The sequence below is a fragment of the Vidua macroura genome, chromosome 4, assembly GCF_024509145.1.
Source record: "Vidua macroura isolate BioBank_ID:100142 chromosome 4, ASM2450914v1, whole genome shotgun sequence".
NCBI classification, from domain to species: domain Eukaryota; kingdom Metazoa; phylum Chordata; class Aves; order Passeriformes; family Viduidae; genus Vidua; species Vidua macroura.
In genome coordinates this window covers 29,391,389-29,408,149 of record NC_071574.1, presented here as the reverse complement: position 1 = coordinate 29,408,149, position 16,761 = coordinate 29,391,389, and the positions used below count along the sequence as shown (strand labels likewise).

General features: G+C 45.8%; 1 protein-coding gene across 1 annotated transcript; it reads right to left on the bottom strand.

The window, feature by feature from the left end:
- Positions 1 to 1,810: 1,810 nt before the first annotated feature.
- SRP72 (signal recognition particle 72) lies at positions 1,811 to 15,658 on the bottom strand. Its single transcript, XM_053976855.1, has 19 exons — positions 15,497 to 15,658; positions 14,361 to 14,481; positions 12,512 to 12,635; positions 11,577 to 11,720; positions 10,692 to 10,803; positions 9,610 to 9,641; positions 8,917 to 9,041; positions 8,766 to 8,823; positions 8,455 to 8,586; positions 7,929 to 8,057; positions 7,360 to 7,432; positions 6,734 to 6,798; positions 5,659 to 5,754; positions 5,096 to 5,199; positions 4,412 to 4,489; positions 3,661 to 3,798; positions 3,352 to 3,389; positions 2,879 to 3,038; positions 1,811 to 2,067 (listed from the first exon to the last, which is right to left on the bottom strand). Exons 1-19 carry the CDS (start codon positions 15,600 to 15,602, stop codon positions 1,893 to 1,895), a joined length of 2,010 nt encoding a protein of 669 aa, XP_053832830.1. The 5' UTR covers positions 15,603 to 15,658; the 3' UTR covers positions 1,811 to 1,892.
- Positions 15,659 to 16,761: the final 1,103 nt, after the last annotated feature.

Sequence of the window (16,761 nt, the reverse complement as noted above, 5' to 3'; positions counted from 1 at the left end):
ACAGGGCTCCAGCAGTGTCACGAGTTAGCCTTTCCATCAGGCCAGAGCTTGTGCTAGGTTTCACCAGAGAAGACGTCTGAAGAACAGAGCTGTGATCTCCTCCAGTATCTCCCCTCCAAACATGGGATTGCTGCAGGACAGTGGTCGCTCTCCTGTAGTCATCAGCTGCTGTCTAAGTGGAGGCATATCGCCCAGGGAAGTAATTTAAAATACTCTTTGTTCAGCACTCAGTTGGCAGCAAGTGCCTGCCAGCCATTCATACAACTTGTTTCTTACTCTATGCTCTGTTCCTTTGTCTTTCACACAACACACTTTCAGCCCCCTTCTCAGATACCCCCACTGTACAGGCAAGGTAGAAAAAATGGATTCTGCATAGTAGATTTTTACTGCCAGGAGACTCAGGAGTTGTTTTTTCCTTAAGCTGCAGTAACATGACCCTTAGTCCCTACCTTTTAAGGCCTTTGCTTTAAATTCTTTCAGAGACAGAAGCTTTTGCCTTTTGGGCTGACATCTGACAACCCCCTCCAAGGTGCCATTTCTACCACTGACAGTCTGTGTCTGGAAAAATGTTTTGGCTACATTCAGATCAAACCAGAATTTTCAAGACATGTGTTGAGAGATAGTAGTTGAGCATGAATAAGTGTTCAGCAGAATGAGATACAGTTATAATTCTGTACGATTTAGTATGCTGTTTGCTTAGCTTTACTTGCTTAGGATGAGTAGCTGGATTTGTTGAAGCTTCAGGCTGCAAAGCATGAACTTACACCTCCACAGCTGAAATTAGTTTTCCTAGTAATTTTCCTAGTAGCTGGCATATTGCTGTGTTTTGCTTTAGTACAGGAAAAATACTGATAACACACTGTTGTTTTCATTGTTGAAAAATGTGTTTATCCTAACTCCTGGGCTTTTTTCGCTTCCCATGCTCTGCCAGGGAGCAGGTGCATCAGAAGATAAGGAGACAACCGTCAGCAAAGCTGCAACTTCACAAGAACCATCAACAGCCTTCCTGCACAGACACAGAGAAACACCTCAGTAAGGTGTTAAAGATCCAGACCAAAATAACCATTGTGCCAAGAGGCATGTGCAAGGTGCATGCAGGATGGGCACTTACAGTCTCAAAGGTGTCATTTCTTGAGGATTTCCTTTGTTCTGGGTCCCTCTCCAGATTCACCAAGCTTAAGCTGACCTGCTGCTGTACCACTCTTTATTTTCATAAACCCAGCACCTAAGACTTGTAGGAACATAGGGTCAAGGCCAAAGGAGGAGGAAGCGCACTTCAGACAACCACACACATTCCACTCACCTTTGTTTTGCCAAGCCCTTTAGAATAAGGCAGCTGGCTTGCAGAAAACGGGACACTGAATCTGCTGCCATACACTTCACCATGCTTTCTCCTAACAGTCTTGTTATTCCCCTTCAGCTTATCTTTTCCTGTACTATAAAGCCCAGATGATGTTTTCTAAGATGCTTTGTGCCTTTGCTCTTTAGTGGTCAGTGGACTGACTGACATAAAAAACAGTGCTTGCATCATGCATAGATAAATTTGCTAAAGACCTAAACTGACATATGCAAGAGGAACATGAAACTACATTTTAAGAAATTCTTGATTATCTCATGTCTCTTAAATGTCTGGCAACACAGGAACAGATTTCTTCTTAGGGGCTATGTTTGACTTTGATGGCAACAACCCAAGTCACAGTGGGGTAAAATGTGAGGAGGGGAACTTGGTGAGCAGACAGATCATGGCATCTATGCCAGCCCATCTCCCTCCAGACCACTGACAGGCAGGACAGAGATCCAGATGCCAAGAGTCTTTCGCCAGCACTCGCTTTTGACCTTTATTCTGCAACCAGCATCATGTATTGAAGGAGGGAGGTTACACATCCTGCTTTTTACCACCCTCCTTTAGCCCCTTTCTTCTTTTTCTGCTGCTGTTTCTTCTTGGTGGCTGGGGCACCCGCGGGTTTTTGGTGCCTGGGAGGGATGACGTTACTTGTAGCTGATACAGCTGCCCCGCTGCCAGGCCGAGGGGAGGTAGGTGGGCTGCTGGCAGTTCTACTGGCGTCCCTGCAGAAAGACAAGAGAAAAAGACCCCGTGTGGGTTCACAACCACCTGCAAGATGTGGTACTAATGCAGGGAGCTGACAGTGAAAAGCAGCAGCTGCCCCATTAGGTAGCAAGCATCATGTATGAGAGGGCACTCATGCAAGGAGAGGCTTCAACATGCAGAAGGAGCTGGCAGAAGATGGGAACATGTCTCAAAGGGCAGCAATCACCTTCTATCTGCTGTTCAGTAGATGCTGTAAGTCACTGACAATGAAAGAAAGGCTAGCTTTTGAATAGACATGTGACAGCTCATGCAAAACTCAAGAAGCCTTTCAGGTCCCACTCCTAGGCAGTGCCAACCCAGCATCCTTCCTCTCAGATGCTACACACCATCTTGCTGTCAGGCTTCATACATAATGGTAATTCTCGATTCCAGCTCAAATAATCAGTGTCAGCTTAGAAGGAAGTACAGTGTTTTCTCAAATCATGGCTAATGGTTCTGCAGCTGCCAGAAGCCTTGGAAACAAATTGCTCAAGAGAATGCATGCAAAATTAATCTCATTGCCAAAGGAAAAGCACATTAAAAGATTATGAAAATTTAATTTGCACCTTGGCACCTTCAAGCATGCCTATCCTACCACACTGGTTTTCAGGAACCTATTGGGATTTCCAGGGAGAGCAGCTGGTAGTAGGTTCAAGCAGCAAAGTACAATGTCACTTGTGCTGCCCGCAGTTGGTGTGGTGACAGAGCTGCAGCAGAGCAGCAGAAACACAGCCCTCCCAGCTGCCCAGGAGTGAATCCCCCATCAGTCCTTGCAAAGCAGGTACTTACAGTTCAGAGGAGCCAGTTGTGGTTGAACCCTGAGTCCCCTTGCCAACCTGATCCTTCTTCTTGCCCTTCTTCCGTCCACGGTAGTAGGACCGCTCTCGCATTGGAAGCCACCGCTCAGGGTCGGGAGTCACCTTGGGGTCGTAGTTCTTGGGCAGCTTTCCTGCAGAACATCCAGTGCCGGGAAATGAGATTGGGGTCAACAGACTAGAGGCATCACCAAGGGACATGCATGGGATGTCAGTAGCCAGGCAGCATAAAGAGACCAGCAACTACATCACCCTATCAGGGTGTTACTCTCACTTCTGAGGAAAAATGCCCCACCAAACAAGCTATCATGAAGATCCAGGTTCCCAGAGACACAGTCCTGGCAAAGGGCTCTAGCTCCTAGGGACCTGGAGGCCGGCTATTTGAAGAAAGAATCTGGAGAGCTCTCTGGAGCTGTGCTGTGTCAACAGCTAGGAAATACAACTTACCCTTCTTTTTCTTCTTCTTTTTCTTCACTTCCCCTTGTCTGAAAGGAAAACAAGACATTGTGACATAGCAGAGACAAAGCAGACAAGTCAATTAAAAACTAGCTCTGGAAGAAGCTAAACCATTCCTATCTAAGAACTTGGTCTGCTGCTACATAAAGTACCCTGTAGTCAAACAACTCCCTTTCCACCAGCCTGCCTTCTACAGCAATGCTTTCACCACACCAAGTGTGGTTCTTGAACCACCTCAAAGAAGGATGCACCAGAGCTATAGCAATAAAATGAAATAAAAAATATAGCAGCCTGCTTTACCCTTGCTCCTTCTGCTGGTTGTCTCCAGTGAGCTTCCCAGCTTTCTTCCGAACATAGGTTGCTCCATGGGAGTTCTCCAGCGCATCAACATCTACTTTCAGTGACATGGTGTCTGAGGAAGGCAAGTGTTTGCTAAGACTGCAAGGGAAGAGTTCAGGGATGCAAACGAGCGAGCATAAACACCCATGTTCTTCCAGACAGCAAGAGGCAACCTCAGCTTAAATAAATTCTGTCCATTAACAACGCAGACACCAGACCGGCCTATGGAACTATTTCCATCTCTTTCACTGGCTTCTTACACAAGTTGGGATGAGCTGATTAATCGCCGTCTGCCTCATTTTCCCCTCTTTAATACAGGGAACAGCTTCCTGTGAAAGCAGCTCAGGTGACAAAAGCAGTATGTGAACAAGATTTTGCTTAAGCAAGAGCTTCGCCATATTGTATCAGTCCTGCATTATTACCACAGGTTTAAGATTCTGACAGAAAATATGCAGGTGCTCTTGGTTTTGGTTCCACCTTGTTTTACTAATTCTCAAAGAGAAGGAGGCCAAAGATAAAAGGGTCCTGAGATATCACAGTAATGAAGCCAATTAGAAAGAATGTAGCTCCAGACAACTTGACCTGGATATGTAGCTGTTCCAGAGAGGTTCCTTGCCTTTCTTTGCATAAGAGTGGGTCTCAAGTCCCTACACAGCTGAAAATCCAAGGAAGCAATACCCAAACACCTCTTTCACCACCATTAAAAGGATACACTTTAGCTTTTTCAGGGTCAACAAGGGAATAGGCAGAGATGAGCTGTGCCAGAGTATGCACATCTTTTGGGTTTTGCCTTTTTAGAGAAAAAAACAAAACAAAACAGAAAAAGACCAAGTTACCAATGTTACTCTTCTCGAAGACTGGTAACACCACACAGTGCTTGCTGCTGCAGCACAGTTGCTATCTATGGGGACAGGCATGTTAGTATGTGGTCTCCTCCAGAGCACACCACCAAATATCACTGGTGTGGATTAAGGGAGGTGCAGACAATTTCACAGTATCATGAAGCAGGCAATAAAAGAAGAAAAACCCAGTAGCAAAGGCAAGTTAACACTCCCCCCAATAAAAGATCCCATAAAGTGCACAACAGAAACTAAAATCTAGACATCCATGTTCATGTAGCACTAGAAAAAAATGCATTCCAGTCCCCAGAGCAATGTTCACTGCACACAAGAGGTTTCTGGGATAAGTCTACCAGGTGTTCAAGTGAACATCAACTACAGATCAAATTAATTATCTCCCCTTCTTACAAAATACAGCCTTGCATTGAAGCCTCCATGCAAAAGCAACTCTAAAGGACAGCTACTAGTCAATCAAAATTGTCAGTCACTGCCTGCCATCAGACAGCTTGCAGAGGACTCTGGGTGGAGACCTGCTGCTCAGCAACCACCCAACTCACTTCCAGAGCTCCTCCAAGTCGCTGATTGCTTCCTTCTTCCTGCCATGCTTTAGTTTGAAGTTGGCAGCTTCCCTTATCAGTGACAAGTGGACAGGAGACTTTGGCTGAAAGACACAGCAGCCCTAATTAGTTCCTTATTATCACATCATGGAGCCCAGCTCTAGCTGGCTTTAATACACCTGAGGCTTGGCCAAGGAGAACTGAGTTAACATCCTGTCATGCAGAAAGTAGACCACCTTTGCACTCTGGGAAGTGAGGCAGAACTGCATGGGAAAGGCAGCTTGCTGCTCCACCATATTTTCCCATCAGGGAGAAGTCCTGATTGCTACATTTAGGCATCTATTGATGCCACCCTCCTAATCTGGCAGGAGCTGCTGCTCCCTATTTGTAACACATCTAAAATAATATATTATTGATAAATGCTCACAAAACAGGATTTCACATGTCTCCAAATCCCCAGCTGAATAACTGCTGTGGCTACACATCAACAGGAAAAGCTGATTTGGACTGACTAGAAAATCCAGGACAGATTCTTGCACATTAGCTCCTCTGGTCTGACTTGCCTGGTGTTGCTGATACCACTGGATAGCCTGTGTGAAGACTTCAATTGCACTGTCGATATCCTCTTCATGACTGTACATTGTCACCAATGCAGACACCTGTAAACATTCAAGAGCAGTAAATAGCAGATCTTCATGCAAATTGTCTACAGCCAGAGTCTCAGCAGTTAAACAATGGGATTTCCCAAAAGCAGAGTCAGCGTGAGCTTTCTGCTCTGTCCCTAAAAAACAGCTGTGGTAACAGGCAGGATACCCAGGCCACATCTTCCTACCCAAGTCACTCCCAAAGGAACATCCCCAACATCTTTCTCCTATGGTATAAGCCTAAGATTGCATTCATAGATGGAACTTTCCTGTCTTGGCACTTTATTTGCTTATCACAGGACTCAGTTTCATTAGAAAACCTTTTTCATCCCCCGTTCTCTACCCCAAGAGCTATGAAAAAAGAAATCAGCACTAAAGAGATTATAAGGATACCATCCATTTGCTGACATCCCAGTCACAAGCAGAGGTGACCCAGGGCGAAGAGCTGTTATTGTTAACTTATAACTATTGACAGTCACAATTGGAACAGATCCAACTATCAGCCCCTGTTCAAGATGCTCATGCTGAACATGAGAGCATTTACAAGGCCATCAAGCTTTTCTGAATAGCAGGTGTGGATAAGCATGCAGATCAGGGTGATGCTGCAGGGATGGAACACAGCACTTTCCCCCTAAGGCCTGCTGTCCTAAAGCTGCTTCTAAAACGTCCCAACAGTACCTACCAGCAACCAGCAGTTGCTCCAGTCATGTTATGCAAGTAAATCCAGGCAACATGCAGGACTGAGAGATTACCAGAGAGTGGGAACATAGGCAGAGAGCATCCCTCTGACAGGCAGAGTACTTCTGTGACTATGTTCAGGCTACCTGAAGCAAGTTATAATACCACCTTTGTCCAAGACAAGGAAGACGGGCTCAGAATCCTGCAGATGCTCAAGTCAAGTGGCAGCCATGGGGGAGAGGCAAAAAGGAGCAAGCAGTGCAAAGCTCTCCTACAAGGGAAAAACCTTACACAGTCCAGATGGAGTTTTGCTTACCATACCAGGCTTGTGCTGCAGTTCTTCTATGCTCCTCAGGATCATGCAGGCTTTGGTGACACTGCCTAGAAGAGAGACAAGGAAGAACATACTCTGAATGGCATCACAACACCTGATCCCACCCGTGAACTTCGAGCCAAAGGTAAACAATGGGGACAGAACAATTCCCCTTCTCACAACCTCTCCCCCACTGCAGGAGTTAAGGACAGACCTCCACACAATGGACTCTTCTGCTCTTGTCACATCCTGCAAGGGTTCAGGAGCAAGCTTTGGCTACCAGGGAGTTCTCTTCAGGCTCAAGTCTGTGCTGCCTGACTGCATACAGGAATGGTACCATTATGGAGCCTCACACTGCTCCCAATATTATCCTGCCCCAGAAGAGATTCAGCATTTCACAGACTGTGGGCATTTCTGCCAGCAATCTGTGGAGCCTGTGTATCCAGACATTAGCTAGCAGCATCATCCTGCCGTAGCTAAATATATGTATTACCTGACTGAAAGAATCTCTGCTCTGCACCCCTGTCACAACAGTGATTGCAGCAAAGATTGCCCTGAAGTCTGTTTTTCTCACCCCTTGTACCCATGTCATGTGCAGACACTTCCCAACAAAGGAGAACACTAGATACCTTGAGCGATTTTTAGCTGGGCCATCGTCAGCTTGATCTCAGCTGCACTGGCAGGGTGCTGGTCTGCAAAGTCCTGGGAGTCAGAAGAAACAACAATTCAACTTGTGTGTGGGCACCAGGCTGCTGCTTTGGTGAATTCTATGTCATGCTCAGTCACAGCAAGCTGGCAAGAGCCAAAGAAAGCTTTCCAGCACAGGCAGATTTCAGCACACAGCAGAGAAGGACCCCCAAGTGTGCCCTTTCAGATTTCTATCCCAGGCCACTCATTCCCTCCAATGAAGGGTGCTGCAAACTGCTTGTAAGCAGAGCAGCAAAGCCTACTGCTTACCCTAGAAGTCTACTACAGCTTCGTAAGCATAAAAATCAGAAGTGTAAGGCAACTATTCCCCTTTAAAAGCAGAATTTTTCAATAGGGTGTGAAGGCTTTCCAGCAGCATTAAACCAAAACAAAAGAAGGAGTCAGATACCCCTGGAAATTTAAACCAAACAAAACAAACTAAGGGAAAAAAGCACAGGAAAACACAATGCACATGTTTAAATGGTGCTTGGCCAACTTTCTCTTAACCTACCTGCAGAAGCCCTACGGCCTTTGCATGCTGCTTCTCACGACACAGCTGGGCTGCCTGGATAAGCACAGGGAGCAGATGCTCAGGACTCTGGGACTGCAGGCTTGCTGACAGCTTGCGGCACTGATCTGCCTGGAGTGGAAAGACAGAACACACTTTTCTCAACCTCTGTGAGCACCTTACACAGGGCTAAGAAACCAACAGTATATACGAAGAGATACTAGTGGTGACTCCCCTGAAATGAGTACACAGAACCAAGAAGTCCTCTTAGTGGCCCTTCAGATACGTCTAAGAACCCCCACATCCTTTTTGTCTTCTAGTTATCTCCACACCATCCTCCCTACAGCGATACCCAAGTCACTAAACAGACAGTTGTGCTTTTAGGGATGATTTTATTTTTCTGCTTACTTATGTGCCTAAACCAAGTGGTCCTATCTTCTGAAATAGAACAGTGGCATCTCCATTTTTGCCCAGTCAAACTCCTGTGGATTTAATCCATAGCTACTTATCACAGATCAGTTTCCCCTACCTGGTTAGTGTACATTGCAAGCAAAGCTTTGTTGAATTCAATCGCCTGGAGCTGCTTCTTGGAGAGTTTATGCTCAACACCTTCTGCATTGGTCAGCTTCACCTTTTTCTTTGAATCAAAGACATTTTGGTCCTGCGGAAATCGCACATCATGAGAAGATTTCACTACACTTCTTGAAGAAGAAAAGGTCCCTGTGTTTGCAATTTAACTATTGTTTAAGAAAACATCTTTACTGATTATCTCCCTTTTTTCCACAGAAGCAGAGAAGCAAGCTGACTAACCACAATGAAAGTGGCAAGGTAATTCGATACCTTGTTAATTGTGATGATATTATTTGCAATGACAGCAAGGAGTCCTACATCTGTTGGCCTGCAGATAAGAAAAGCAGAAAGCATACTGTTACTGAACAGCAGTCTCTCACAAATGGAAGGCTGTGCATTTGCTTTTTAAAAAAACCCTTACTTCAACTTGATTATTTGATTGTAGAGCTGTAAAGCATCCTCTGTACGCCCCTGCAGTTGCATGATATAAGCCATCTGGCCATGAATAATAGCCAGTTCAGCCTCAATGTCTTCTTCTGTCACATCCTGAAGGATAATCAAAGCAAAAAGTAAAAAGCTGCTATCTCACCTCTCTTCCAGCTTCAGCACTCTGCTGGCAAACATCTGTGAGCATTCCTGGGCAGTATTAGCAGCAAAATACCCCAGCTACCACAGGTGAAGGTTGCAGCCACAGCACAAACAGAAGCATATCTGACTTAAACTAGGAGAAAAGAAAGCTGACCCACTCCAGCTAGAATCTGAAGATTACCTTAACTTGTACATTCAATCTGTCGCTCTGCAACGATTGGCTACAAATTCCCTGTTTCTCACCACTCACTCAGGACGTTCATCCCTAGCAGGGGTAGGTCACAGGGAGGTTTCAGACAACCTGCACCCTTCTACATGCACCAGAACAGGCAACTATGCAAGGAGCACAGCAGCAAACAGCCTGTGGTGTCAGCTGCCGTCCTGCAACAGCCATGATGGCTGCCCCAGCCTCACATGCTGGTACCAGCAGAGCAGCCCTGGCTCTGCTCTGGCTCTCTGCACTTTGTGACTGCACCCTCGCTTCCACTGCTGCAAAGCACTCTCTAGAACAACATCAGGAACTTACAGAGTCTTCTGACAGCGACTGGCGGCACAGCTCTACAAGGAAAAACAAATTTAAAAACACAATTTAGAAGGCTTTTAGGGAAAAAAAAAAACCAGACAAGAAGCATGAGGGAACATAGAACCTTTCTATGTATCCCTGAAACTTCTGCAGCACTACAAGGGCACAGCAGACTACCAGTCTGATGATGGATGGGACTAAGCATAAGAGAGCAGACTATGTGATGCAGAAGAACTATCAAAGGCACAAAAGATACTGTCCCTCCCAGACACTCATTTTCTCTCCTGAGCAAACTTCCTTAGACCTAGCTCCTGATTTTTTCCCATAGGGATCAGCAGCAACTGCTCACTGGTCTCATGAGTTAAGCACTGCAAACCTGCAACATTCAGCTTACAACAACCTTTACGGGGCAGCAATTCTTTTAGTTTTCAGTACCCATACTAGTCACTTTCTCATACTTCACCAGAATATCTGTTGTTTGCTCTCCAAAGGACTACTATCAAAGGACATAGGCTCAAATTACACATGCTTATCAGTTGTATGGGACACTTGTTATTCTTCATCAAAATTGGGACAGAACTGACCTATTTATCTGCAAGAGCAATTAGATCAGACAGAACTAGTCCTTCCTAGTTCTCTCCCCAGACTTTTTTTAAACGCATAAAATCCCCCTTTCACCCCATAGAAAAAAATCCTCTTTGCTAAAAAGCTCATTTACTGGCTTATACCAATTCATTCCGTGAACTATTTTGAACTTTTATAGCATGTATTCAAGTACATACTCATACTAACAAAATCTCATCTCATGCTTATGAGATTACACTCACATCTACTTCCTGCTTCAAAAAAATGCACAAACTTATTGAATACAAACCAGGGGGCTGTAGGAGAGCCAGGACATGCTGCATGGCTCTGGAAAAGAGTTGCAGAGTAACATTTGTCCAAAAACACCAGTTTCACAAAAAATCCTGCTGCTGGTCAGTTTTTAAGTTCTCAAAACCTCTTTTCCTCTGATTGCTGTCTACAGAGAGCAAATAACTACTTCTACCACACGAAACTTCCCTCTCACCTCACTAAGCTTTTACCTTCTGCTTTTTGTAGTTTTTTCATTGCTTCATTCAGCTTTCCTTGCCCAATCAATGCACACGCACTGTTATAACACAGCTCGTAGGTAGCCTCTCGAAGGCCTAAATCCTCCTAGCATGAAAAATAAATATAACATTGCATAAACACCAACAGATTTAACAGGCAACAGACACAAACCAGAGTCTTCCTGTACATTCAAACTAATCCTTGAAAAATAAATTTAAGGAGCAAATTTAACGGGGCACATACCTGGCAAGTAAGTTGCAGCACAAAGGATCTTCCCTCACACTGCACAAAGTCAGAGGCAACTGATAAGGCAGCAAGGAAACTCCAGCCTGAACCTGGGGACTACCTAGGCTGGTGCAAGAGGGCAACTAAGAACTGCTGCTCTAGAGAATTAGAAAGTGGATCCACAGCACTGAACAGAAAGCTGAGCATGCTGTGTGCACCTCCAAAGATAAGGATTTCTAAACAAATGTGAACATTACAATCTTCACAGCTCATTAACAAAAATATTCCCAAACATGGCTGGGTGATCAGAGCAACTAGCTTTAACCCTGGGCAAGAGGGTAATGAGAGAGAAAACTGCTAGTCACCACAGGTGTTCTGCTAATGCAGGTTCAGAAATATCTACTTCCTGCTCTACTGTAACATCTAAAGTACAAGCTCTCTAGAGATCAAAGGTGAAGTATAATTCATAAATAAAAACAGCATTTATTCCTCCATACAGGGAAAACCCCTAAGTGATCTTCAATATACTCAGAAATCTTTATGAGACAGGAACACATTTCTGTCCTGTTCAGTATCCACAATTCCAATACAATTTGTATCCTTTAATTCCTTGGCTCTCACTCTTACACCCAAAGACATACATACTCACTTACTGGCACCACCTTCTCCCATGTGCTTTGTGCTGCCACAACAGCAGAGAGATTGGTTTTTCTCTCCTCCTCATACTCATCCTGGGAGTTGCGGATGAGGTCCCTGTACGCGGCCAGACAATCGTCATAACGCTCCAGTCTGTACAACTGAGAAAGGAAAGGGATTAGCCCTCAGAACAGTATTTTTCTGTGCATGCTGGTAACTACAGCCTCCTTCCTCCCTCCCCATGGACTGGGGGCAGCAGAACATCATACGTTTTAAGCTGAACATTACTAACATTTGCATCTACCTTTAAGGGCAAGCTATGTAGACTACACTTGCAAGGACTCAAGCAATGACACCAGATACCTGCACAAAAATGACACAGCTCCTACTCCTAAAACAGCTTCTTTAAAAGCAGCAGTTTACTCAGTTTTGTCCTCAAACAGCCTTCTTCCAAATTAGATCGCCTCTCTAAGAAAGAAATTAAATGAATGGTCTTTCATGCAGCTAAGAGAAGATAGCCAATTCTTCACAAAACCGTTCTGATCAACCAGGAAAAAAAGAAGAGGAAAAAGCATAACTTCTTTTCCACATCACTTTTAATGCCTGAGACATCAGGTCCCACAAACCATTCCTGAACAGGTATCTAATGCAAACAGCTGGCTGAAGCACAAACAAATCCCATCAGATCTCTTCCTTCCTCAATCAGATGGCTAATATCAGGCCAGACCCAGGAAGGGAACAGAAGTCAAAAATGTATTGCTGTGGTTCTGTGGGAAGGAGATGATGACACTGCCTCCAGAAACAGGCAACTGAAGTTTGAGCAGTTGGAACCATACCTGTCCTTACCTTCAAGCCAGAGAAGGAAATTCTATCCCCATACTTGCCCCCATTAGAGGAGGGACAAGGCATCCAGCATATGAAACTCCCACCAGGAAGAAAAGCTTGTAATTACCACTTGTCCATAAAGCTCCTTCAGTTTGTCTGTCTGCTGACTGGCACTCTGAATGGTCTTGAGAGCACTTTCAATACGGTTCAACCTGTATTCACAGTAGGCCTTCTCAAAGGCAATAACATCACTGCAAGGACAAGACAAAGGCTGACAGCAAGCACTAGAGTTTCCATTCAGCAGCATTCACTCACATATAACTAGTCCTAAGTAGTCACAGATTGCTACATAACCAAAAATCCAAACACATGATCCCAGATTACTGAATTATGTATCTGTTGAGCACTGTAAGTATCTTCTATCTACTTGGTGTTCAACAGAGAAAGCATATCAAAACTTCTTCCTAAAAAAGGTTCCTTTTTAATGGCATTTCCACATACATTGTATTCCAAATCCTCTCTGCTCCAGGCCGCCTACTAATTATGCTAATCAAATGCTTAAAATGTAAAACAATAGCAAACTTCATTCCGTGGCATTTTCTTAAGGAGAAGGCATTACATTACAATGAAACATTGTTACAGCAAACTTTTACAGACAATAGACACAGAGAGAGGAGAAGGTACAAAACACAGTCCCATACCAAGACAAAGGTAACATTAACCTATTTTGAAATATGATTGGAGCAGAACTGCAGCAAAAGGGTTTGCTTTTGCCAACATAAATTGGCTTCAAAGCAAGCTCACACCAGCAGGGAAGCATTCTCAAAGAAGCAAAGCCTTGAATGCTATGTTCCACCTATCCCCCTGAGTTACCACTTAAGCCAAAGGAAAATTAATCAGCAATTCCTTTAGTTCATGCCTGGGGCCACTTATTATCAGCTTTACTTCGCCGATTTAAAATTATCTTGATTCAACTGAGTATTAAGGAAGTTTGAAAATTAATGGCATTTAGAATTAAATCAAAGCAGCAGGATAGGAAAACTTCAAGACAGACCAAGAACCACCACTTTCTTTGCTCTGCAGGACATGGACACACAGTAGAAAGAGCCAAAAGAAGTTATAGGAAGAACTCTGAAACCAGTTGAATACAAAAAAAAATATTGCTTCTCCTTACCATATAATAAAATAATAAGCTAAAAAACTTGAATTAAACCCCTCTTGTCCCAGGAAAGAAGGAATTGGTGAACAGGGTAATTATGTGTTATTCAGATGCAAACAAAAAAAAGGTATGTTTCATCACACTGATAACTTCAACACACCTTTCTGGGAATTTCCTTAATAAGAACAGCATCTGAAACAGAAAAATTTTGCTGCCAGCCAGTTCTTGGGTAGCACTTTTCATCCTTGTCATTGCACAAAGAGCATCCTTATAAGGAACAAAATTAGACTCTTAAGGACACAAATGAGAAGCTTGACTTGTTCTCAAACACTATTTGTCTCCAGGGTCCTGGTTTTGAGAGGAGGCACAAAGGGCTTGCACCACCCCAAAAGCTGAGGCAGTTCCTTCAGGCTGGCAAAGCAAAGGACCCCAAGGAGCCATATAACGAGACAGCCAAGCAAAGCCAACAGCTCTCTGCCACTTCCCTCCCAGAGAGATCTGTCCGCTTCCCTTGTACCAGCCACGATACCCAGCCACATCTACAAGCAGAATCAGCACGTGAAGGTGGCTGAAAACTCAGTTAGGGACAATCCCTTCAACAGTAACAGTAAGATGTTGGACTGCCTCAAACTCGACTAGACCCTGTCTCACCCCCTCCTATAAATAAGTGTGTCACTGAGAAGACCAACCCCAATGTCTCTGAGCATATCCAGGTCTTTATTTTGCTGCCTTATTAGTCCCCTCCACTGAAGCTACAGCAGCTTCTCAAGGACTCAGGAGTTTCATATTTTGTAGAGCACAGCAAGACACAACTCACCTGGTTAACACTTTAGTGTGGGTATTGATTACACCAAGGGCTTCCTTGAAGTTCCCATTCTGGATAAGACACACTACTTTACACTGAAGCGCTGTCACGTCATCTTTGTTGATCTGCAGTACTGGAGGAGAAACCATTTTCAACACAATGATCCAACTCAATGATCCAATACAAACCCAGGCTTTGTAAGAGACTCATATTATTAGAGTTGCAAAAACCCATCCTAGAGAGTGGTCACATCAACTTAAAGCATCCTTGCATGGCTTGCTTTGGCTCAGATCATGAAACAAACCCCAGCAGGATAAAAGAATCCAGTATAAATCCTGGACTTACCAGAAGCATGCACTGTGCTAACATGTCTGGAAGAGAGCTGCACCAAAGGGCTACACAGACCTGGGCAAACCTTTTCTTGGCATTTCACTTCCAGGCAAAGAACACAGTGCCAAGGCCCCAGTGCCATGTAAAGGATACTCAGGAAGGAAAACAGCTGGTACAGAATAACAGTGTGGCTTTTGTCAGGGAGTCACTGTACACGCTAAAACTTCCTGCCAGTGGATGACAATGAGTGAGAACTAGAAGAGAGGCATGGGTTTTGCTATTTGGCTTTTTTCAGGGATGCCAGCTTTTCCAGGACAGAAGATGAATCCCTAGTGCCTACCAGCAGCACAGACAGAACTTATAACCACAACCTTATACTGCAATCCCGTTTTGGATGCCTAGCCACCAAAACAACACATCTCAACGTGAACTCTCCCTTTCGAGCAAGATGTTGCTGCCAATTCAGTTAGTCCATTTGCACAACACCACTCCTCCAGTTCCCGGGGGAAAAGCCCTCTTTCCTCCCAAGATCAAAACGGAAGGAAAACCTACGAGTAACTCCGAAGGCTTAACCCACAGCAAGGGATGCGTGATGCAACCCAAGGACCCGATGGTCACGGTACAGCAGCGGAGCCTGGGCCCCAGCTGCCCCTCTTCCCTCTACCCCAACACAGTAAGATCCCCGCAGCCCTGCTCCCGGCACGACACCTACGGACGGCCACCACCCGCCGCACCGCAGCGACCCTCCACAAGGCCAACGCGCCCGGGCAGAGACCACAGACCCGCGGGGCGGGGGCCGGCACTGTCGCCGCACTCACTCTTATTGACGGACTTGAGTGCGCGGGCGAAGTCGCCGTTCTGGCCGCAGCGGTTCACCTCGCTCCACAGCCCCGCCGCCGCCGCCGCCCCCGCGGCCGCCGCCATCTTGGCACCGGGACCAGACACACGTCGCGGGGGCGGTGCTGCGCCGGAAGCGGAAGTGCCGAGCGGGGCCCCGCCTCCGACCGGCGCTCGTGCCCTTCCGGCAGCCCCGCCCTGCCCGGCGCCGCCCCCGAGCCCGTGCGCTGTGCTTGGCTCGGGGCCCCGCCGCTTCCCACTGCTGCGGGAATGAGGCGTGACACGGCCGGCGGGTTCTGCACCTGGGCAACCCTGGCGGTGTGTATACACGGGGAACGAGAGGCTGGGGAGCAGCGCTGCAGAAAGGGAGCTGGGGGTCCTGGTCCATGGCAATTGAATGTGAGTCATTGTGCCCTGGCAGCCAGGAGAGCCAACCCTGTCCTGGGGGACATCAGGCACAGCCAGACAAGGGAGGGGATTGTCCTGCTCTGCTCTGCACTGGGGCAGCCTCACCTCGAGTGCTGGGGGCAGTTCTGGGTGCCACAACATAAGGAAGACACTGAGCTGTCAGAGTGCCCAAAGAACGGTGACGGGCTTTGAGACGAAGCTTTATGTAGAGCGCTGGAGGCCACTTGGTTTGTTCAGCCTGGAGGAGAGAGGGAGACCTCATTGTGGTCTTGAACATGCTCAAGAGAGGAAGAGGAGGGGCAAGTACCGACCTCTTCACTCTGGTGACAAGTGACAGGAGTCAAGGAAATGGAATGGAGCTCAGTCAGAGAAGGTCTAGGCTACATATCAGGAAAAGGTTCTTCACCCAGAGGGTGGTGAGGCACTGGAACAGCTCCCCAGGGAAGGGGTCACGGCACCAAGCCTGAAAGAGCTCAAGAACGTTTTGGACAAAGCTCTCAGGCATGGTGTGACTCTGGGGATCATCCTGCACAGGGACTGGAGCTGGACTCAGTCATCCTGATAGGTCTTTCAGCCCAGCAGATTCAGTGATTCTACTGATTTAATTTCCTTTCATTAAAAAGCTCTGCAGATGTAGCACCTTAGTTATTGCCAAATCACTCCCAATGTTTTGACCAAAACGAGTGTGTCTGTGCAGAGGGAATGGGAGAGGATTTTCCGAAAGGATTTTCCACCAACTCCTATTACTTTCTTCTGCTAAAGGACTGGCATCAGTCATCAGTTTTGCAATTTCAGAAATGTCATGATTACAAATATCACAAAGTCTGTGTAGTTTTTT

What these genes read in the sequence shown, in the direction of transcription:
- SRP72 (XM_053976855.1), bottom strand. Translation starts at nt 15,602, where the DNA reads ATGGCGGCGGCCGCGGGGGCGGCGGCGGCGGCGGGGCTGTGGAGCGAG. An exon ending in AGTCGCTGTCAGAAGACTCT is followed by an intron (nt 9,042 to 9,609) that starts GTAAGTTCCTGA and finishes ATTATCCTTCAG; the next exon opens with GATGTGACAGAAGAAGACAT. An exon ending in ATATCATCACAATTAACAAG is followed by an intron (nt 8,587 to 8,765) that starts GTATCGAATTAC and finishes CGATTTCCGCAG; the next exon opens with GACCAAAATGTCTTTGATTC.